Here is a 24,715-nt window from a genome sequence, read left to right as displayed (position 1 = left end):
TTGGCTCAGGCGATTAGAGGATCATCAGGGGGTCCTTTTGTCCCTCTGTGTGGGGAAACTCCCACCAGGTTTATATCTGGGACTCTCCACCATTTGACCTTAGAACTGAAGAAGCTTCTCGGATGAGAGGTGAAACGTCTTCAAGTAACTTAAAGAAGTCCAGACGCTTTTCTTTGCAAGCTCCCATGCTGCTTTCAATGAGCCTGTTCTGAGAAGTCGCGCCTCGTCCCATCATTTCAATCCCAGCGGGCAGCATTGGCGGGGTTTGAACAGCCGGTTCCGCTCTCTTAATTCTCCGATAAGCCAGGGCCAAGCCAGCTCCGATCAGCAAGAACCCTGTTATCATGGTTCCGAATAGGTAGATATCTTCAGCGTCCTCGATCGACAGTCCCGCCAGGCACACGATCCTCCATTCCTGCCACCCGTCCATCGTGTATCCGGCAGGGAAAGTCACGGTTCTGGGTCCGTTGGACCCAGTATTTTGAGTTTATTATGTTTTGGTTTAATTTTGCATCAGGGATTGTTTTCTTGTTGTGTTAATGATTATGATGTTTATTATTAGAGTTTCATGTTTCTGTTTATTTGTGTTTAGGATTTGTTCTTTGGTTGTGTCTGCTTTGTATTGGTCTAGTTCCAGGTGTCATTTTCTGTCTCTCAATGTCGAGTCTGCGTCTTAGTGTGATGGTTTCCTGTTCCTGTTTTATTGTGAAGGTCTGCGTCTCATGTGAGTGTGTTCAGTTTTACCTCTCGTCTCGTTAATGACTCCCAGCTGTGTCCCCCACCTGTGGGTAATCTCGCTGTGTTTCTCTGAGTGTATTTTAGTCGTGTCTTTTGTGTTTGTAGTCGCTGGTCCGTCTGTGTATCCACCATGTTTCATCCGTGTGTTCCCTGCCGTCACCATCTTGTACCGTCGTCCACCTTGCTTCATGTTTGAGTTCTGGTTCGTATTCAGTAGTTTAGTTGTCTCCAGTATAGTTTAGTGTGATCTCTGTTTCCGTTTTTCCACTGGCGCATTGTGTTCAATAAACCACCTTCACTCCTCCACTACTGCCTACGATTAGATCCTCATTTATTATTTGTATACGGCTCATCTAACTCGCCGTGACAGGAAAAGTCCCTCCAGGGCACTCAGGCTCACCCGAGCCCAGACTTCTCGTTGAGAAAAGAGTGTCAATAGAATTCAGAGACCAGTTGATCAAATCCATAATTCTCTTTAGGTTTTAGAGAACAGACTGTGAGAGACTGTTCCAGGGAAAGACACACGAGACAAGACAAGGACACAAGAGGCTAAGCAGAGAAGATAAGGGGAAGGAGGAGAGGAGAAAAGTGCGACTGCCTTCGCTTGAGTCAAAGAGAAGAGCACCTGTTTCATATTGCCGGCACATACCAGAGAGGCTCGTGCTCGCCTTTTTTTACTCTAAGCGTACCAGCCAACCACTTCCTGACATGCCTAAGGCTAATGTAGAGAAGGTTGACACCTCACAGGCAATGGCAGAGTGTCCTCAGTTTGCTGTGTAGCCAGCTCCCTCTCTCGCCAGTTAGGGGCTACTGGAGGACAGCTATCAGGAGGACTTTGAGGCTGCGTCCATCCTTTGTTCCACAGGCAGCTACCTGTCCTGCAGGAAGCCCCCAGCCAGGTTATACTTTTTGAGGTGATGGACAGGGCATTCACAGCTCTGGATATTAGGTCATGTTCCCAGCATGTGACCCAGCATTGGGTCATGTTCCCGACTGTGTGTGGAAACATTCGATCCTCTCTGGGGATGGACCCTTGGTCACGTCACGACAGCCTTGGTCTCCACGGTCGGCTTAGCATCTTGCTGGCCGATCATAGTGACCTGCTCTGTAAAAATGTTTTTTTAAGGACCCACGGAGGAAGACTCCTGATGTGTCATTTCAGAAACATCAGGAACTGAAGGTCACCGCAGGGATCAAGCAGAACTCGCAACCTTCACCAGCAGCTTCCTCAGAGGGAAATCTTCAGACCTCCACTAGACGCCCAAAATAGAAGATGGACAAATCTGCATTTCATGAGCAGTGTGATAGAGACCTTTACTTTGTGTGATGTTAGAAGTTTTCACATCATCCTCAGATGAAGCACAGAGACTCTGGACTTTTACATAATGATGTTATATTCAGTCCTGTAGAAAGTTACATATTTAAAATATATATTATCCTTTCTGGTTACTCTGGTATGAAGGACTCTGAATGACTTCATGGTAAAAAACACAATATTGGCAAAACACAGTGTGTGTGAATTCCAGATTAAAGTTTTTAGTTCAACATACAAGTGACGACCTTTGACCTTCATCAGGTTTAATTTACTTGTGTCAGAGAAAATCTCACTTCATGCAGCTGACTACATTCAGTGTTTAAAACAGAAGCTGTGCAGGTCTGAGATCAGCAACTTTCTGAAACACCAAACTGAGTTAATATTTATGCTGACACAGTTACATGGATGATTAATCCCTTTGACTTTTTGTCTTTAACTTTATCAATAAAACAGCTGCAGCTTCCACTGACAAAGAGTGAACATGTAGGATGATGTGTGTGATGTCACTGGGTGGTGCTGAGGGCAGCTCCTAAAATCACAAAGAGAACAGAATCATCACAAACTGTGAAAGTTTATCCATCAAACCTGAAGTAAAGCTGACTCTTCTCTGTCCTCACACACTTCAGGATCTGAAGTTCTACAGTTCTGCTGACAGCTGATAGATGAGCTGTTTGTTAAAAAAGACAAAGTCTTATATACTAACACATTATCCAGTATAATATTTACCTTTGAGTCATTGGTGCTTTTTAAATGGAGACCTCAAAGATGAGATGATGAGCAAGTTTCCAGTCCTGGTTCAGTCTGCTGAGTATTGGACAACATATATTATTTATCTCTAAGGATGGAAGATGTACAGAGTACTGCACATGTAACTTTGTGAACAAGACTCATTAAGAATAAATCAGACTGATTTTAAACCTGAATATTTCAAACAAATTCAGTAGAGAAAAATCTATAAATAAATAAACAGTCTGTGCTAAAAAAATCTTTAAAGAAAAAATTTAATATAAATTCTGGCTTCAGCTGCCAAACGTCTGTAATATGTTCCAGTGCATCAATGTTGGGCTTTGTTATTTTAATGGTGTTTCTTGTATTTTGTGGACGTCAGCTGTGTCAGTAACAAACACATCAGAAACTGGAGCTGATGTTGCAGTCTGTGAGTGAAGAACACTGTGAGAACATTTTCAGTCCTCAGTGATTCATCTTCAGTTCAAACTGTTTAATCTGCTGTTAATGATTAATGAGGGATTATTGAAGTGCAAGTTTGGTGTTACTGTCCTTACAGATGTGGAGACATGCTGCTGTTTATATTTAATAATCAGTTCTGTACAGGAGCTGAAGGACAGTCCAGCCTCTTACAGTCTAACACTCATAATAAAAGTACAGTAACGTTAGTCAGAGACTGATCTGTGACTTTTCTGTTTCTCATATAAACGTTTCAGCTGCAGGACTGAACATCCTTCAGTTCAGTTCAGTCAGAGCAGCAGAGCTAATGTCTGAACTACAGCACTGACTTTAATCAGCATTCAGGCTCACAGTGATTTCTTTAGTCAGGGTAAATTCACTCATGTGCAAGGATTAGCTAACAAACACGACTTTCATCATTGTAGATCATTGGTTAAATGATCACCAAGCAATATTTGTTTGTGAAGACCTGCCATAACTGTGGGGGACTAATCCAACCGGAATAGTATGGTGGGGGGAGTTTGTTCTTCTGGTGCGGTCTGTGTGTTTTGTCGTGTGCTGGAGTACGCATTAAAGTTTCACAGCGGACTAACATCGAGAGTGATTATTGGCTCGTCGCATCACACGAGAGTGCTACATGGTGTCAGAAGACGGTACGGACGTCACGCCAGCGCGTATGTTTATATCCCTCTCGGGGTACCGCACTGCTTATTGTGCGCTGTGTTGGATTAGCCGCTAAAGAAAAAAAAAAAAGAGGAAAGAAGTTGCCCCATCATGGCGGACGGATTTCGCAGACCTGACCCTCTGGTTTTTGATGAGAACATTGCCGAGAATTGGCGTGTTTTTGAACGGGAATATGATATTTTCATCGCCGCTGCTCACTCTGACAAGCCGGCAAAGACTAGGGCTTACATTCTCCTAAATATTGCTGGACCAGACGCCATTGAACGAGAACGCTCATTCGTTTATGCTCCTGCCGTTCGCGCAGCTGGTGCAGATGGAGAGATACTCACCGCTGCTGAGTCCAGAGAGGATCCAGAATGTTTGAAGGCAAAATTTCGAGAAATCTGCAATCCTCAACACAACAGGACGATGGAAAGATATAGATTCCACACCAGAAATCAGAAGCCAGGTGAGACACTTGAATCATTCATCAGTGATTTAAAGATCAAGGCTAGATGTTGTCACTTTGGGGACCTCACTGACGAGACGCTCAGTGATCGTATCGTCTGTGGTGTCATTAGCGACACGTTGAGAAAGGCTCTGCTAAGAGACAGCGAGCTGACACTTGCTAAAGCTATCTCGGTGTGTCGAATACACGAAATGACTGAAAAAAACAGCAAGACAGTAGCAACACAAGCTACCAGTGTCGACGCAGTAAAGCCCATTCTGAACAGCAAGCACAAGCCTAAGCCCCTTTTATTCCCACAGACTGTCACCAAATGCTCCAATTGTGGAGGCAGCCATGTGGCCAAGCGAGACAAGTGTCCAGCATTTGGACAACAGTGTCACAACTGTAAAAAACTGAATCACTACAAAAGTTGCTGCAAGTCTAAACCACGCAGCCATCACAGAGCCCACCCTAACAGACAGACTGCAAGGTGGCTTGTGAACGAATTAACAGTGAGTGAGCCACCACTTCAGGATGAAACGTTTTACGTGGATGGTGTAGAGCTTGACAGACAGATTGACTGCATCCACGCTAAAGCTAATAAAAAAGATGAGGGATTTGTCACAATACACATAAATGGCGTGCCCACTGAGATGAAAGTAGATACAGGAGCAAAATGCAATGTCATGTCACTTAAGACTTTCGAAACAGTGAATGGCGGAAGACAGACAGTCAAACAAGAGAATACTGTGAGCCTTGTTGCCTATGGAGGCACGAGAATTCAGACCACTGGAACTGTTACACTCCCTTGTTGCTTAAAGAAGCAGTGTCACACGTTGCCTTTCTTTTTGGTGGCTAGAGAAGTGCAACCGCTGCTAGGATTTCGAGCATGCATGGAAATGGGCATTGTGAAAATGAGCCCTGAGGTCCACCAGATTAGCACAGAAAGCAGCACAGATTTCAGCTCCCACATATTCACACAATACCATGACCTGTTCAGTGATGAACTGGGGGAACTTCCAGTCACATACTCAATGATGCTAGACCCTGATGTACAGCCTGTGGTCCGTCCAGCTCACCGCATCCCCGTCGCGATGCAAGAAAGAGTCAAAGCTGAACTTGAACGCATGCAACGCATCGGCGTTGTAACACCAGTCACTGAGCCTACTGACTGGGTGTCCTCAATGGTGGCAGCACACAAGAAAGACAAGCATGAGATCAGACTGTGCATGAATCCAAAAGACCTCAACACAGCACTGAAAAGACCCCATCACCCAATGCGCAGCGTTGAGGAAGTGGCAGCACAGATGTCCAGAGCGACAGTGTTCTCAGTGCTAGATGCAAAAAACTCCTTCTGGCAAATACGGCTCGACGAGAAATCCTCGATGCTGACCACATTCAGCACCCCATTTGGGCGATACAGGTTTCTGCGGATGCCCTTTGGTATCAATTCAGCCAGTGAGGTGTTCCAGCGCTCCATGGAACAGCTGTTTGCCGGTTACCCGTGCTCTGTCATCGTGGATGACATCATCATCGGAGGACACGGAGTGGCCGAACATGATGCAAACCTGAAGAAAGTGCTGACACGTGCTCGAGAGATCAAACTCAGGCTAAACCCTGACAAGTGCAAATTTCGCCTAGATCAAGTGTCATATGTGGGCCACATCTTCACAAGGGACGGTCTAAAAGCAGACCCCTGCAAAACCACAGCAATAGGAGCAATGCCGGTGCCCACGGATGTCACGTCGCTACAGCGCTTCCTCGGTATGGTTAATTACCTTGGGTAATACATACCAAACCTTAGTGAGATTGCCGCACCCCTAACGAAACTAACCCACAAGGAGACTGCGTGGTGCTGGTTCCCACAGCACCAGGAGGCTTTCGACCACCTCAAATCATGCCTCTCCAGCCCGCCAGTACTGGCGTATTACAATGTCAAGGAGCCAGTCACACTGACATGTGATGCATCATGCTATGGGCTGGGTGCCGCGTGTTTGCAAAATGGCAGACCGGTGGCCTTCGCCTCGCGTGCTCTCACTGACACAGAGACGCGATATGCTCAAATAGAGAAGGAGCTCCTCGCCGTGGTGTTTGCCTGCACGAAGTTCAAAGATTATGTCTATGGCAAAGCAACAATCATTGAAACCGACCACCAGCCCCTGGTGACCATAATGAAAAAGCCAATCCATGCCGCCCCTGCCCGGCTCCAGAGGATGTTACTGCGACTACAGAGTTACGACATCAGTCTGGTCTACAAAAAGGGGAAATACATGTATCTAGCCGACACCCTTTCAAGAGCCCCGCTCGCCCCGCTGTCACGCTGCCCGGTTGAACACACTGATTATGAAGTGATGACAGTGAGCTACATCTCCACTGCTCGCCTGGAGGAGCTAAGACAGCACACAGCACAAGATGATGTGCTACAAGCGCTCAGCACGGTCATTCAGCGAGGATGGCCCAGCAGAGAGAGCCAAGTACAGCCCGCTCTAGCTCCGTTCTTTCCATATAGAGATGAGCTCAGCATGGAGGATGGGATCATCATGAAAAGCCACAAAACTGTCATTCCCCAGTCCCTGCACAAAGAGTACATCAACATCGTACACAAAGGCCATCCAGGTACCGAAGCAACCAAGCGCAGAGCTAGAAGTGTCATTTTTTGGCCAGCAATGTCAAAAGACATCGCAGAAGAGCTGCTCTCTTGCACTGTGTGTAACAGCACTAAGACACATCAGCAGAGAGAACCGCTACAACTGCACCCTGTTCCAGACCTCCCATGGTCAACGGTGGCTGCTGACATTTTTACCTGGCATGGAAAACAATACCAGGTCCTTGTAGATTCCTATTCAGGATGGATTGAGATTGACCTTCTCCGTGACTTGACCACAGCAGCGGTCATCTCCAAGCTAAAGAGACACTTTTCAGTTCATGGCACACCGCACACGCTCCTCACTGACAATGGCAGACAATACACTAGTCAACAGTTTATTGATTTCGCAAAACAGTGGGACTTCACCCATTCAACCAGCAGCCCAGAGTTTCCACAGTCAAACGGTCTTGCTGAGAGAGCGGTGCGCAGCGCAAAACAGCTCATGGAAAAATCTCACCGAGATGGAACCGATGTGTTTCTTGACCTCCTAAACCTTAGAAACATTCCCCGTGACACACAACTAGGCTCCCCTGCTGAACGCCTCATGTCTCGTCAGACACGCGCGGGCATTCCTGTGTGCAGCAAGCTGTTGGCACCCATTGCAAAAGACACAGGACAGATCTGTGACCGACTTCGCGACAAAAGACTCAGACTGAAGCGTCACTATGATAAGTCCAGTCGCACGCTACAGCCGTTGCAAGAAGGACAAGTGGTCCGGGTGCAGACAGAGAAAGGCTACGACAAGCTGGGAATTGTGGAAAGGAAGAGCAAGGAGCCACGATCCTACATCATTCAGGTCGATGGAAGAACCTACAGGAGGAATCGCCGCCACATCCTCCCAGTGGCAGAACCGCCGCCGCCACCACTCCATGACTATGACCCTGAGTGCGAGGACACTAACCATTCTACAATGGACAGTTCCACACTCACACCGCAATCACACACACGCTCAAACGAAGATTCACAAAACACATCCTCTCCTCAGCCCAAACCTGCTGTGCAGATGCCCGGCCAGAACATTGTGTGGGATTATGATATTATTTTATGCCATGTTAGACCCCTAATTAAAGATTGTGAATTATTATGTAGTTTCAGTTTGCATTATGCTCCTGAACTAGAAGAAGGTGATAATTATTACATTTGGTAAACTGATTTGCATTACATTAGACTGTTGATTTATTGTGAATGAATGATATTGTTTTATGATGCATTATACTGCTGAGTTATAAGAAATACTGTTCACAGAAAGTCATCGTCTCATTTGTCTGATTAGAAGAGAACAGAGCATACTGCCCCATTTCATCAGGAGCAGATAAACAGGGAGCCAAGGTCGTAGCTTAGGCGCTGTGTGAGAAAGAATGTGAATGTTTAGGCTTTTATGATGAGGTGGGGGCAACTAGAGGCTATAAGAGTTTGATCAAGGCTCCACCATTTTGAGATCTGATGCTGTCTGTGTATGGTGTCCATCTCCCACGCGTGTGTTCATTAAATCATCGTTTGACTTGACCCGGCCGGACCAGTGTTGTTATTTTGGTTTTCCTCTTGTATCCATTCCCAATATTTGAATCCGTAACAGTTTTGGGGGCTCGTCCTGTGGTATTGGGATGGAAGTTTTGGAGGCTTGGACGGTCCGAGGTGGTCAGACGGGCAGACATTATCCGGCAATCGAACTGAGTGGACAGGTGCCTTTATAAAAGAGGTAGGCACAGGCCTGTTGATTTTATCCGAAGTGTGCTGAATTGGACGATGAAATTAAATGTCTATTCAGTAAAAGTTGCCGGTGAGTGTCTGTTTTGATTTTGAGGAAAAAATCTCATGAGTGTTGAAATTTGAAGTAAGGTTACAAGTAATAATACTGAGTTAGAGTCTCAGGTAAAGGTAATAATACTGGGTTAGAGTCCCAAGGTAAAGGAAAATAATACTGAGTTAGAGTCTCAGGTAGATGGATAGGGAATTGGTCATTTTGTGAGTTAGAGTCTCAATTAGTCTAAAGATTGCATTTCTGTTGGTCATTTTGCGAGTGAGAGTCTCAAATGTCGATAACGTTGCATCTGCATCAGTCATACTCTTGTTTTTGGGTGTTGTCTGTTGTTTAAAACTATTATAAATTTTGTTAGAACGGTGGTTAGAGTCCACTAGGAGGCGCAGTGCTCAGAGGTAACGCTTGCCAAGGCCAGGGACGCCTAGGCCTTGTCCTCTTTGAGGGATAGTCAGTTGGTCACTGTGGAGCTTGGGGCACTCCAGAATAACTAGGAGTTAGAGTCTCCTTACCGTGTTGAACGGTATCTGCGCTTTTTTGGACACTTTAAATTGAGGTAGGGACTTTAGAGATGAGGCCAGATACAGTTAGAGTCTGATACTGGTTAATTGATTACAAAAAAGTTGGACTTTCTTCGGTTGAATCCGTTATCTTAAATTTGTCAAAATTCTGTAGGCGCTAAAACTTTCAGGCCTGACAGTGAGTGTAAATAAAAGACGTCTGTGTAAAATAAAATAGAGAGTTGAGTGTGAAACGAGGCTGTGTGTGACGACAGCGCGCTGCAGCGCTGCGAGCTATTTTTAGATAGTGTGTGAACATGCAAATGAGGTGGCTGCTGTGAAGCCCACAGAGGACTTCCTGTTTAGCGTGTTATTGAGTTTTATAAGTATGATTTGCAAATAATGATACATGCCTGTAATTAAAACGCTGATTTTGCTGATTATAATATTACAAATAAAGTTTTGAATGACTACGGTGAATGTTTGATGTTTGGCTGAGTTTTGATATGGGAGAGACGGCTTCGCAGCTGTTGGGGGTAAGTGACCGGAAACTTGCATGCCCATAAAAGGCAGCTGCCTGACTGTGTGAACTATGCACCGAGAGAGAGTAAAATCTAGGTGGATGAATTAAATGGATGTTGTAAGAAAAATAGTAAATGAATGTTTTAGTCTCTTAATACAGGTGGATTTCTCTCAACCAGGAGACCTGAGTACAGCAGCAAAAGGATAGATTAACAAAATTGGGACGACACACATGCCAAGCTCTGGCTCAAAATTTTACAGGTTGACCTATCACTTTGTCCCCACCCGAAAAAGAAGCTTAAAGGACATCTTCTCCTCCAGTTATCGGCTACCATCACTGGAAATTTTCAGGCAAGTTTTTCACTGAATTGTTTTTGGCACCATGTGTCCCTGAATCTCACAAGCAAGCTCTAATTCCTGGCTGAAGACATGGAATGCTGTTATTTAAGGTGGGAAATCAAAATTTGGGAAACAAAATTAAAAACATACACAATTAGAGAAATGCCTTGTTTGAGAAAAAAGTTAAAATATCCCACCCACAAACGCACACACATGCAATGAAGAAACAGCTTACATTCATGAACACGTGAAGACTTTCCAGCAAGTTTAAAGCAGCGAAACTTAACATACACCTGTTGTTAAATGATAAAGTTTATCCACTACTAACAATTAAACTCTCTGGGTTGCAGGACAACAACTTGACTTCAAAATGACAGACACTGGTAAATCACAAACCAGTGATGAAATAATAAATTTAGTGGTTAAAAGAGTCGAATTGTGACATGTTTTTTTTTTTTTTTTTTTTTTTCTGATTGAATAATACAAGAGATTACTGAATGAAATAAAATTCCTTTTTTGAATTATTAAACATGATCTTAAGAATTTTAACGTGTACCTGTGTTGTCCTGTCAACTTGGTGGGTTATGAGTTGATTATATAGTGAGAAAAAACAAAAAAAAGGGGGGGAGAAGGCTGACACAGGGCCTGGCCCCTCTCTGAATAACACAGCCAAAACAACATTATTTTCAAACAACATCATTTTCCTGTTCGTCTGTTTTTGTTTTGTTTTTGTTTTTTCTCTTTATGCTTAATTACAGGCTGTTTTGTCGGCCCGGAAAGCCGAGGCTGACCTGGACTCCTGCTCTCCCCTCTACCATCTTGGCTCTCCCCTCTACCATCTTTGATGTGACCCTGACCAAATGCTACAGCAGCTGGACCCACAACAACAGCCTGAGAATGTCAACAGTGCTGCAGGAAAGAGATCTCATGCAGCGGAGACGGAGAACATTAAATCCAAGGCCCGTTTCACTACACGGGGGAGATTTCCAGACAGCTTCAGCTGACAGAGCTGTGACGAGACGCCTATTAAGCCCGGATGAAAAGTGAGGCCGAGCAAAAGAATGCTGACCTTAACAACTCTGCATTAAAACTGTGCAGGACAGTGATGGACCAACACGGATGATCGGGCAGCAAAAAGGGCGTGCCAGAGACACGAGGAGTAACTGAGGTCAGAAGGCACCTCAGATTGGACAAAAGCACCAGAAGAACATAAGCTGAAGGCACAGGTGTCGGGGCTCAGCCAGGAGCTGACCTCTGAGAAGAGCCGAACAGCAGAGCTGCAGAAGGCCGTGGAGCAAAGCAAGGAAAACATCAAAAACTTCAATCTGACGTGTACGGAAAAGACTCTGAGGTTTCTGCCCTCAGTGAGAGCTCAAGACATCAGAGCAGAAACTGAGCATGGCTCAGGAGGAGCTGGCTGCTAATCAAACCCATCAGTCAGGCTTAGAGTCCCAGATACAGGACTTGAAATCAGCCCGGAGCTTGCTGGAGCAGGAGGTTGCCAAACCTGACGAGAAGCTCCAACACCAGGAGCAAACCCTGAAGGACCTACAGAAGCAAAAAGGGTCAAGTTAAGGAGAAGCTGGACAAGGAGAAGATGCAGGACACTGGAGAAAAGGACTGCCTCAATTGGGGCCAGAACCAGTATGGACAGAACTTTGGGCAGCAGCACCAATGGACCCAAACGGACTGAAAAGGAGGAGAGCAGGACCCCAGAGCACGCTTCAGGCCATGGTTTACCCAGAACACCAGAACAGGAAAGTGATGAACACAAACACACACAAACACACACATCTACATACACTGACTCAGAATCAAGAGAAACACACATATGAACACATATGCACTTGTTGATTGACTGAGAAATGACACACACGCACGCACACAAATCAAAATGCTGATTCAATTCACGGAGAAGTGATCCACACACACATACACATGTTTGTGCAATGAAGAGTGATACACACACGCTGATGCAATGAAGAATGCTTTACTAACAAATGCTATGCTGATACGCAAAATGCTGCACACAAACGTCCAAATACAGAATTTGTTACAACAACAAGAAGCCATTGATTGTTAATTGGTTAAATGCATTGCATGTCACCCAGAGGGCATTTGTGTAGATTTAGGGGACAGGGTCTAAAGCAGTTTGGTTATGAAAACAATGTCTGTGAGTGATGTCTGTTTATGGCTCAAGGCCTCGACTGAATTGTTTACTGTGCTTCACACAGCCTGATAAGGAGCAGTGGTACAGAGTGAAAATTATGAATTAACGGTGTGAGCCTTATTTTGGAGAGTCACATGTTTGTGATTGAGATTTAATGGAAGGAGGAACACACTAAAAAAAAAATAATAATAATAATAAAAATAAAAATAATAACAATAATAAAATATAAAAAAAAGAAGAAGAAAAGGGGGCCAGCCCTTGGATTTACGTAAGCATCCCACGTGTATTTAACACAATTGCCTCAGGCTTTAAAGATCTGTACAAAATTCAACAGGAAATCATAGCTTCCCTGTATTTCCTACATTGTTGGCATGCTGGTGAGTGCTGTTGCTCCACAGTAAGAAGGTCCTGGGTGCAAGTCCACAGTCTGGCTAGTTTGCAGTGGTTTCTCTCTGGGTATTCTGGTTTCCTGCCACAGTGAAAAGTCATGAAGCTATTAGAGTTAGGTTAATTGATGATTCTAAATTATCCGTGAATGTAAGTGTAAATGGTTGTTTGTTTCTAGGTGATAGACTGGTGACCTGTTCGGGGTGCACCCTGCCTCGTAACCTATCACTTTAGAGTTATTTCCCAGCCCTCGTGCAATTAGGATAAAGATAGGAGGATGGTAGTTGGTGTAGACCCATTCAATTTTTATGGTAACCAGAATTTAGACTTTGTTGAACCGTAGGTAATACGAAGACAACATGTAGTATTTAAGGGACCAAGTAGAATTTGGATAAAAATTATTGAATAGTGTTGAAATAAAATGACAGAATTGTGAAGGATTAAAATATTCCAGGAGCTCAACTTACTCCATCTGAACATGTCTTAATCGTGTAATATGAACTCAAAATGCACAGGTTTACTGAATATGAAAAGGTTGTGTTGATTTAACTCAGTTGTTTAAGTTTCTACCAAAGCAAAACATTTGTGTGCAACTAGTGTCCACTATTGACTGAAATAAGTCCAACATGTTTTTGTCAGTGCAAAAAAGAAGTTACGGTACCTGTATGCTTACACAATATTGTCCCGGGACGGAGAAAAACTTTCTGGTGAAGTTTTGGTTGATTTTGGGTTTTGCTTAACACTAGGTTGATTTTATCAGTGAGGTTTGGATTGTTTTCTTTCTCTAAGAGAGAGAAAGATGGTTTTATGCTTGGACATGTTTCTAACGGGCCCCAGTATTTGTTATTATATGAGTATTTTATTGGTTACGTTTGTCTTTGCTTTTGTTACAGTGCACTGAAATAAGAACATCTGAGAGGAGTGATCCACCGGTGGTGATATTTTGGTATTTTGTGAGTTCCTGATTTAACAAATCAGCTCTTTAATCCAGGCCTGAGAGATTGAACTTTAAAGCGCTATAAAATATTCTTACTGAAAACAGTTGCAAAGTATTTTTCTCCATGATTATAATGGGCTCTGGAGAAATTCACTTATATGGGACATTGATCACATGAGAAGTCCTGAGCCTAAAAGGATTGCAGCAAGTCAATCCAGTCAAAAAACAAGGAACTGTTTTTCTTTTAAAATGATGACGTCATCTTGCTGGTGATGGAGACTTGATTAGGTTGCGCGTGAGACTCCATTATCAGCAATATCTGGTATGAATGTGTGCGAATGTATGCATGTGACTGGACTGTGATGGACTGACGACTAAAAGTTTTAACTGACTTGATACTGAGACAAAAACGGTACCGACTTTAGGATTAGTAAATGTCCACAAACAATTCACCCGGCTTGTAAAAGAAGGGTGGATGTTTTGTCTCGCTTTGTTTTGTTTTTGCAGGAGTAGGAGGACAGAGACTAGGGGGGGAGGCTGTAGCTTCACATGAGTGTGAACTGCAGACTTAACCCTTTGGTTGCTAATTTTGAGCTACTGATGTTTCCATCAAGAAAATTGTGTTTTATTAGCTGTGTTTCAATTAATGCAGCACATTATATTGTTGGGAATGTTAAATGCTAAAGTGAAGAGAAGCTTTGATTTCACTCATGACTGAACATGTTATTATTAACCATAGCGGGCCACTGTAAAAAGTCAATCAATTTTGATAGAAAAAGCAAGAAAAAACTCTATTGATACCTACACAGCAAATCCAGCATGTCCAAATTAACACTGTCAGATTTGATTTCAACACTTTTAAATTGTCTATATGGGTCCACACCAGAGAGTGTTAATTTGACTCTTTTTGGAGAGTTGGTACGTTAACTCTGATTTAGTGTTAAACACCAAATCTCTCTGGAGTTGATAATTTGGCACTTGGTGTTAAGAGTTTATATATTAACTCTCAAAGAGTATTTTAGTTTAGCTACGTAAGAGTTATCTTCTAATTAATTCTAAAAAGCGGGAATTTTACTGTTCTGAACTTCTAGAAATTTCTTTTGGAAATAAACATTTACTAAAAAGACGCAATGGTTTTTGAAAAACATTTATTCTGAACTGTGCACCACAATTTCAAAACATTTTCTGAAAGATGTAACAGTGTACATGTTCTCACTTTCATTAGAATTTCGTTTATCAAAAGGTCTGACATAGGTGAGCTGGTAAATGCAAATAACAGCATTCTCATCACTTATTTCAATAAATACAAAATACAATATGCATGTCCTTCATTCATCACTTTGTGGAACTTCAACGCACTTCTGCTCTCCCCCATATTCCATCTTCACAAGCATATCCTATGTGGAGATTGAATAAAAATTAGTTGACACTAATTAATGGCACAAATCAATTGCAGCACAGTAAAAAAAAAAAAAAAGGAAAAAAAAAAAGGAATCCTTTTTGAGCCATTACTTGTGTAAAGTATTTTCCCAAAAGACAAGGACACAGACAACAGGTAATACTGAACTAAATGTAAAACCTCAACCTTTTTCATTTTTACCTAAAACCGTGTGCACAAAACTCTGGAGGAATCTAAATGCTAACGTAGAACTCAGTCGGGACTTGGGACATCTGCTACTGCTGTTTGCTCGTTTTTTATGGGAGATCGTTTTCAGGCTTCAAGTAGCACCATTATATCAACATTTCACATTCTAGACATTGTTTTAAGTGTATTTGACCAAGAAATTTGACTGAAAATTCACATGCAAGCTTTTTTTCAAGGCTGTGGTATTTGCCCGCAAACAATACCTTTCAGCTAGCTAAAACAGAATATTATGCTATCAGCGAGCAACATGGCTAATGCCTTTCACACAGCTTTGTCTCAACTCCAAAGAGCCACAGAAGTAAAAGCTAATAACAATAATTGAAACAATCTTTGAAAACATGACTTACCAAGCATGGCAAACAACTCAAATATGTAGAGCAAAATGTTTTGAAACGGCTTCACTTCAGCTTCGATTGGAGCCGTGCTGGGGGCGGAGTCTGTGAATTTACTCTATTGGTGTCATAGCCCCTGTAGGAGTTCAGAGTTAAGAGGTCAAGAGTCAATGTTTCCATTGTAACACCTCCAGATTTGAAATAGAAACACTCATTTTTAACACTCGATTTTAACTACTATCATTTTACACCTCAGAGTTACATTAAAAGAATGTGACTCTACTTAGAGTAAAATTAACTCTAAGACTACTAACACCAAAACATTTAACACTTTTGAATTTGCTGTGTATGAATAACAGGGGAATGATAGACTTGTCACATTCAAAATAGAGATATGTAATGACAAACCTTGGTCCACGTCATTTAGGTTCTCCATTGAAATAGTCAATAATTTAGAAAAGTAAGATAGAACCGACAGGGGCATGTGCTGAGATGTGGGGCTGCACAAGAACAAGAGCAAAATAAAGAAAAATTATTGTGTTTAGCTTTGATAAATTAAAATTAAAATGTACCATTACACTCAGAGGATCAATATGAAATTCAATATATGCTAATTTTGTATGAAGTACATGACTGATAACTGTTCTGTCCTGAGCTTTTGTTTTTACAGCGCCCACTTGACCACACCAACAGTTTCTCGCCACCAAAAGCGGGTACTTGCAAAGAATAGGGAGGAATATCATCAGAAGTGGGAAAGGTAAGCCCCGATGGGGGTGATAATGTAACACACCCAAAGAAAGATTTTAGGTCTGACCAACCGTCTCAGTCGTGGGCAAAACGATAACAGTCAATAAAATTCTAAAAGATAATTTAGTGACAAAAAATATCAAGAGATAAAAGATAAAACAGTCCAGTGTCCCATTCATGAATCAAATAAAAACACACAGTCCCAAGGCCAGAGCCAGCTATGCCACACGGCCAGTTGCACTCCACATGTTGCCTTTAACAGGGGTAGAAGTTGTCCTTGGAGACCCACTACCCTGCAAGCATATAGCCAGTGATCACTCCAACCTGTGCAACTATGCTGCCTTTAGGCTGTGGCATATAATAGGCCCTGGCCTGCACAGAGAGACAAAATGACACCTTCAGTATAAAATTCATAGCGCAAAACCCATCCATCCCAAACATATCAGATTATCACATTACATACATGCACAGAGAGACAAAATGACACAGCAGTGTTTGTAGTGTGGGCTATAAGTAGACCAGTGTATCAGTGCAATCAAGTACACCTGCCTCTAATTAGTCCAACCCCATTCCAGCCATTGGCTAACCAAAATGTGACACACGCACAAAAAACCACTCCCAACCCAGTGCAACTTCACACAATAATATGGAGCTGAATTAACACAGGCACACTAGTCTACCATGTTACAATAACACCATTAATTTCACGTATGGTCAAATTCTTAAAACTTGACCCCAAACATGAAAAATTCTTCAAACATTTAGAGACAGAGTGGAGTTCTAGATAAACATAATGCAACAAATCACATAAGGATGGAGCGTTGGAATCAATAAGATGGTGAAAAAACACGCAGGAAAAATGTTGATCATGTTGATTATGTTTATTCCAGTGGGCAGGGATTGGCTAATCTGACCGGGAAATGTTATAAATGGATTGTCGGAACAATCAGCGTTAAAATCACCTTTGACAGTCCAGACTAAGATGGCGTTGGACATCTTCAGGGCGGAAGAGGGTTGGTGTGACCAAGGTGTGGTTTGGCTTGTTGTATGTATATTTCATAATGATACAGCTCTGGATGGACCAGTTACCAGGGCATGGAAGGAGGACAGACTTATTAAATGAGGAGAAGGAATTTTCTGGGATTGGAGATCCTGTGGGTGAGTGGTTGACTAAAAGCATGCATAAAATAAAAGCTATTTTTTGTTATTGATTGGTAATAGATTGATAATTGGCCACATTCACAGTTGTATTGACTTGTAGTGGATGTAGTCTACTTCATGTTTAAGCACTCTAATTAACAGATTGAAAATAGTGACATTAAAGGAAGAATATGCAGTACCACCCTGTCAGATGCCAGTGACGGTGGGGCTCAGTGATGAATCAGGTGAGCTTCATGGCTGAATCAAAACATAGAGGCCCCTGCTGTGGTCAGTAGGGGTTAAAAGGGTGTGTTTTACTGTTATTTTAGCATCAGCATTATTGTTACATTAGAATCATATAACAAGCATTGCATTGAACATTTATTGAAGCTATTGACATATTAACATTTGTATTACAGTGATTGTTATAACCCCATGTTAATCTTCTATCTACAGGTGTCAAAAGTAGTCAACAAGCTCATGTTGAAGTGAAGTTCATAATAATACAGGTTTTGTTTGTAGATGATTGTGAAGACGCAGGCTCTGGGCGGAGCCAGGAGTTGAACAGATCTAACATGACAATTAAATTGATTTCATTCCCTAACACAGAATAACAAGATTGGACCAACGACACTGGATAGGAGAAAGTCTGATACTTTCTAAGATATGAGGTCACTAACCTTTTTTTTTTTTTAAATTTTCTAGCTTAATTGAATGGACACATGTTAGAATTAGAAATGGCTAATTTGTTTTTTATGTCTTTTATTAGAATGAGTGGTTTTAATCATTTTTATATATATCTTGCAAACGTGCTTATAATGAGTTGGCACTCGGTCTTTTGAAGGTCATAAGCTTCGTTCGGCGATAGTCCGGACTGATAAAGTGTAAGAAATGCCTTGAGTGCAGCGGGCTAAATGCAAACACGCTTACACACACATACACTAAATTAGGATAAGTCCTTGGGACATTCTGAATGTTCTAAACCAATTCTGAATCACCAAAAGATCAGTACACAGCAACATTAGATTGCTAGAGCTAGGAAGAGAGGTGTTTTGGTTTTCTGTCTCTTACAGAGAAAGGAACAGACACCAGACGAGGTCACAGATATACGAGGATCCTTGGCAGCAGAGACAGTTACGGTGACTGCGGAAACATCAACTGGGTTCAAGTGTCATGGCATTTTGGGCTCCAGTTAGTCACCTAAAAAGGATGGATCAAATAAACACAGTGATAACCACGAAGGGGTTGACGGAAATCCAGGAACACCACACCAACGACGTTCGAGAGGCTGTTGGTCATAAGGAGAACACCTTTCTGTTCCTTTTCCTGGGGAACACAGCTGTGATCCCAGAATACACAGATCATTGTTTGAAATCGGGGCAGAATAATCCCCTGATCTGTGCAACGACTGAAGGGTTGTCTAACCCCTGAGGTTGAAGGAAACAAGAGCAGAGGATCACCCGACTGGAAGACACTGGTGCCTACAGCAATAAAATAAAGGTTAAAAGCTCCTCGGACAGAGGTTCTAGTCCGAGTACGTTTGGAGGGTATAAGGTAGCACCGAAATAAAGCTGTGGGAGAACTGGGGAGTGATGGGAGTATCATCTGTACCTACTGTTGTTGTTGTAATAAAAGTTTTTCTTGCATCTGAACTGCGTAAACACAGAGGTCATCTCACATATGGTTCACCCAACAGGGGGACAAAAGGCCTCAGGAGTAAGGAGAAATGAACCCGGCAACACTGGATTGCAGGGTGTAAGTGAGCTCTTTATGTCTAAAGAGCTCATCAGGGGGAATTGTGGGATTATGATATTATTTTATGCCATGTTAGACCCCTAATTAAAGATTGTGAATTTTTATGTAGTTTCAGTTTGCATTATGCTCCTGAACTAGAAGAAGGTGATAATTATTACATTTGGTAAACTGATTTGCATTACATTAGACTGCTGATTTATTGTGAATGAATGATATTGTTTTATGATGCATTATACTGCTGAGTTATAAGAAATACTGTTCACAGAAAGTCATCGTCTCATTTGTCTGATTAGAAGAGAACAGAGCATACTGCCCCATTTCATCAGGAGCAGATAAACAGGGAGCCAAGGTCGTAGCTTAGGCGCTGTGTGAGAAAGAATGTGAATGTTTAGGCTCTGATGATTAGGAGGGGGCCACTAGAGGCTATAAGAGTTTGATCAAGGCTCCACCATTTTGAGATCTGATGCTGTCTGTGTATGGTGTCCATCTCCCACGCGTGTGTTCATTAAATCATCGTTTGACTTGACCCGGCCGGACCAGTGTTGTTATTTTGGTTTTCCTCTTGTATCCATTCCCAATATTTGAATCCGTAACAATTGTGAACCAGACACCATACACTACACGTGCAGGTCGCATCTGCAGACCCAACCCAAGATACATGTAAATGGAAAACACTAGGAAGCCTTAGGTGTAATCAGTTTGTTGTCAGTATGTTGACATATGATGCTTGCTGGCTATTTGCATTTTTCATAATTGCTGTTATGTTAAGGTGTGGGGTTACTCCGAGCAAAAAACATTGTTAAGTTAAAGTTGTGTTAAGAAGCACTGTTTAGAAACTTGTGAGTGAATTAGTTTTGTTAGGTGCTACAAGCTAAATGGGGAAGATGTAGATCATTGGTTAAATAATCACCAAGCAATATTTGTTTGTGCAGACCTGCCATAACTGTGGGGGACTATCCAACTGGAATAGTATGGCGGGGGGAGTTTGTTCTTCCGGTGCGGTCTGTGTGTTTTGTCGTGTGCTGGAGTACGCATTAAAGTTTCACAGCGGACTAACATCGAGAGTGATTATTGGCTCGTCGCATCACACGAGAGTGCTACAATCATCTTAGCTAGCTAATGACGCTAGCTAATCAGCGCTCCTGTTCCATTACTCTCTTGTACAATATCACCTTTTATGATTAAAAACAATTATCATGACGAGCAGCACACATCATTCCTAATGAAATACAAAAATAGTTTTCATACTCAAATGAGTGAACTTCATTTTATAAACTGTGAGCAAATATAAGAGATGCATATGTTGTTGCCAGAGGGCCACTCAGTAAACATCACATCTGTTCACATCTGGCTGTAGAGCTCCACCCACTGTGGGTTCAGGCTCCACTGTAATAGTTCATGTGATAATATTACAGGTTCTCTGAACAGGCAGGTTGTGGAGTGGACAGGAGAGGAGGATGTGACAGGCTGTCCTTTCACAACACAACGAGACAACAGTGAGTGGCTCGTCTGTCTGATCTGAACTAGTGTCTTATAAAACAGTGAAGGCTGTTGCTGCTATTCTCTGTAAGTATGAAGGGTCTAATAACTATGTGACACACCATCCTTGTAGCTGCCGTGTGCGAAGTGTGTTTTTTTGTTTTTTTTCTCTTTTGTAGTTATCTCTGTGCAGCTAACCTTGGAGGAAACACTGAGGACACCAGAAACACTAGAAGAAATAATAAAATCAAAACAGGAACCAAAACTAAATAAAAACACCAGAATTATAAACTCAGCACATCAGAAAAACAAACAAAACAAAAAAGGTAATGGCCGTCATATCATAAATGTGTGTTCAGTCTCCTGTAAATGGACAGACTCTGTTTTGAAAAGTGCAAATCAGTCCCAGAACAAAGGAGCTTCTGAAGATACTGAAACAGGGACAAGGTATAAGTTTACTTCACAACGTGGCATGAAGAAGAACACTAATGTGGTTGTAGTGCAGAAAACATCAGGTCATCAGTGAGGAAGTGGACAAATAGACAAAAAATACACTTTAAAGAAAGCAAAGTTAAGTTTATTTATTATGTATTTATGGAAAGAAGCAAAATTCAACAAAGAGTCCTAAAAATCTGATTCAGTTCCAGCATTTCTGTCAGGAGGACTGGAACAAAATCCCAGAAACTTCCTGTGATTAAATGACTAAGATTCAATTTGAGGAAATGTGAAGTTACGAGAGTTCAAACTCCTGACCTCAGCGAGAGTGTTTTACATGATCAGTTTTTATTAAATCTGTGTGTTTAGTCGAGCCGCTGCTAGAAGGACAAAATCCTGACCTGACATCAGTCCAAGTGTCTGGTTAAATGTACTGAAAGGTGTTAAACAACAAGTGCTGCTGGAAGAGTTTTCATGAAGAGAACATTAACACTGTGAATGAGGGATGGACTTTGATTCAGTTTGACACAATCTGTTTTTCTTTCACTTTGAATAAATGTTTTTGTGGGACTGAGGATACATTTGTTTCCATTTGGAAGTTTGATGTCATCTGTTCCTCTTGTTTCTGTCTTAAAACAGGATGAAAAATCTGTTCAAAACAGAAATAAATAGAATTGAATTTCTGACAGCAGTAAATAAAAATCGTCCCTGAGCTCAGTATGTTTGTGACTCTGAGATGGAGGTGAAACATGTGAAGCTGGGCTGTGGTTTACTGCTCTCTTCCTGTCACAGACACTGTTTGACATCTGTTCATCTGTTGGTTTTTGTTCAGGCTGCAGGGATCATTTCTCACTGTGGGGATCGAGCTTAGCACAGGAGCAGTAGTAGGTGGCTGAATGATCGAGTTTAACGTTTTTGATTTTTAGTTTACAGCCGTTCTGTTCATTCTCAGCTGAGAAATCATCTTCCTGAGGGTGACCATGACCTGAATAAACACTGCCATCATCAGTATAAATGAGTAGAATAACTTTGAAAGTTTCTTTTTCTTTCTTCTGGTACCAGAATACAAAGGGCAGACCGTCAGCACACTGTTCAGTCCCTCCACAGCTGAAGGAGACACTTTCTCCAACTCTCCTGGTCAATGTTAAATCCTCCTGAATCAGCTGTTCTGCTGCCATGGTAACCAGTGCTGTAGAGACACAGACAGATAGATGAAGGTTAGTGTGACAGTGTTTGTTACAGGTTGACTTTGTTGGCTCCTGATTGGCTGGAAACACTCACCTGAACACAGACAGCACAGAGCAGCAGCTGGGAGGAAAAGCATTTTGTGCAGTGGTGTTTCCTCTGGTGAACCTGGGGAGAAGTGGCGCTCTGATGCAGCTGAGGCCAAACAAGGACGAGCTGCGAGATCAGACGAGGGCCACGTGGTTTCTAACAGGTCCTCAAAGCTCCCATCAGCCCCTGCGGCCCACAGATAAGACTGCTGCTGCTGATTGACAGCTCAGCTGAAGCTGCTGTGGTTTCATCGTCTTCATTTCAATCTGACAGCAGATCCAAAAATCTGGGTCACATGATGCACAAACACTCAGAAACATTCATGTTGCTGTGAATTTAGTAACACACACTGTTATCTGTTGTTTAACAGCTGTGATGAAAACACTAAATATACAAACTAAATATAACTAAACTATAAATAAATAGAAAAATAAAAATAATAATATGGTTAAATATTTTAAAAGTTCATAAATTGCACACAAAGTAGTTAAAAAAACAAAATCATATATAACAACATTTAGAGTAAAAATCTTCTTTGAAACAAACACATGTGGTTCTGTTGTGTGTTTAAAATATGTGCACACTGTGCTTCTTTCCCACATCTTCTAATGTGTTTTGTTCCAAGTTGGTTTCAGACTGAAGGATTCATTAAAGCCTTTTTAAGAATCATTCAAATGATGATCATCAATTCTAATATCTATAAACAGTAATAAAAACAGGGCTGTGTTTCACGTCAGCTTCATTTATTTGTAGCCATGGTTAGATTTCATTTGCAGTAGGCAGTCATCCACCTTTACACACACATTTACACAACAGTACAAAAGTACTTTTTGATTCATGAAAGAGAAATAAGACAAATGTTGCCTTTGTATCATCTCTGATATGGAAGGTCTCATTTGAAGATGTGAGTGAAGGACACAAATCTTTTGATCTGGTGTTGTTCTACATTTTAGGACTAAAAGACAGAAGGAAGAAAGTGAAAGTGACTGTGCGAGGGGTTGAAGTCATGAAGTCAAGTGGAGGCCGCTGACTGCTGTTACTTTCTGCTGTACAGCTTAAACAGGGACTCACAGTCAGCCTGCTAGAACATTTGGATGAAGAGAAAAAGGAGGAAAAAGACTTTGAGGGAAAAATCCAATAAGATCAGCATGTTTTTAATGTGGGAATACAACAGTTTCCTCCACCATGACACACACTGGAGCCTCTTTTTGCTCACAGCTTCACTGTTTGTCTCAAAGTTCAGTTTGGAGGCCAAAATTGTTGCAACACATTTGTAAGTTTGCACTAATTTCACTGTGTGACCCTTAATGGATGTAATCAGAATCAGTCAGTGAAATATGAAGCTGTGCTGTAAGTTTGGAGGAGAAAAGTGTCTCAGTGACTTTAATGAGGTGAACACATGAATACAGAGCACTGACTGACACGTACAGACTCCTTTAATGAGTCGCACACATTTTTGTGACTTCATTAAATGTCAAAAATGACACAACAACCTGCGAGCACATTATTGTCTGTTTGCTGTTTGTGTGCTTTGTTTCCTGTTATGATAGCAGGCATACAGCCATGTTCTCAATGTCTCAGCTATCATTGATTATTTCTGCTTTTCCTCTTCTATTAGGCACTTCAACTCAATGAATGACACACAGAAAGATTTCATGACTGTGTTCTTCAAAATAAGGACAATATGTTATCTGCATCTGAATGACTCATGTTGCCTTGTTTCTACTTTGTTTGCATATTTCTGCTTGTTGGAAACGATTTTCTGAATCATTCAGTAGTTTTTGTAATAATAAGGACATTTAGCAACACTTCAAAATGATTCTCCAACATTTGCTGTTCAGACTTGATCTGTTCTTACGTGTGTGATATCCAGAATGAAAAACTCAGCTCAGCTAATAAAATGGGAGCTGAGCAGACTGCAGGGGCTTCATGGTCTCTCCTTTGAGTCCATGAAAGTTCATTTGTCAGCTCTGAGTTGAGGATTTGAGCTGTTTCTCTCACAGGTGAAGAACACAGATGCTTCCTGGAATCATTCTTGAAGCAGAGTTCATGCTTGTAACTGTCATTGTGTTATTAAAGTGAAAAGCCACAGCTAACGGTGTGGAGGCTGCAGAGCAGAAAGCCACACAGCCCGTCTGCTGCAGGAAGTTTGGATACAGTCAGTTTGTGCTTCACTCACACGGCTTGTTGTTCATCACACAATGAAAGTAGAATCAAACTCTTCATCTTGAAATCTTTATTATTCACACAAACACAACTACACTGTTTGACATTTGAAAATCAAACAAAAACAAATC

At 41.9% G+C, this 24,715-nt stretch overlaps 1 protein-coding gene across 2 annotated transcripts in view; it reads right to left on the bottom strand.

Annotated features, from left to right (window-relative positions):
* The window catches only part of LOC148097275 (immunoglobulin lambda-1 light chain-like), a 33,825-nt gene extending 11,358 nt beyond the window's left edge, over window positions 1-22,467 (bottom strand). The window contains exons 1-3 of one of the 2 annotated variants that reach the window (XM_087831678.1): window positions 22,425-22,467; window positions 22,018-22,332; window positions 7,481-7,489 (exon numbers count right to left, since the gene is read on the bottom strand). In XM_087831678.1, coding sequence (XP_087687804.1) covers window positions 7,481-7,489; window positions 22,018-22,332; window positions 22,425-22,467 — 367 coding nt within the window. Of the gene's footprint in view, window positions 1-7,480; window positions 7,490-21,996; window positions 22,333-22,424 lie in introns of both variants that reach the window. The other variant, XM_087831676.1, reaches the window with a different exon arrangement.
* Between the last annotated feature and the right edge of the window lie 2,248 nt (window positions 22,468-24,715).

This window comes from Neolamprologus brichardi, chromosome 18, assembly GCF_056152115.1.
Source record: "Neolamprologus brichardi isolate AB-2024 chromosome 18, ASM5615211v1, whole genome shotgun sequence".
NCBI classification, from domain to species: Eukaryota; Metazoa; Chordata; class Actinopteri; order Cichliformes; family Cichlidae; genus Neolamprologus; species Neolamprologus brichardi.
This window is presented reverse-complemented; position numbering and strand designations above follow the sequence as displayed.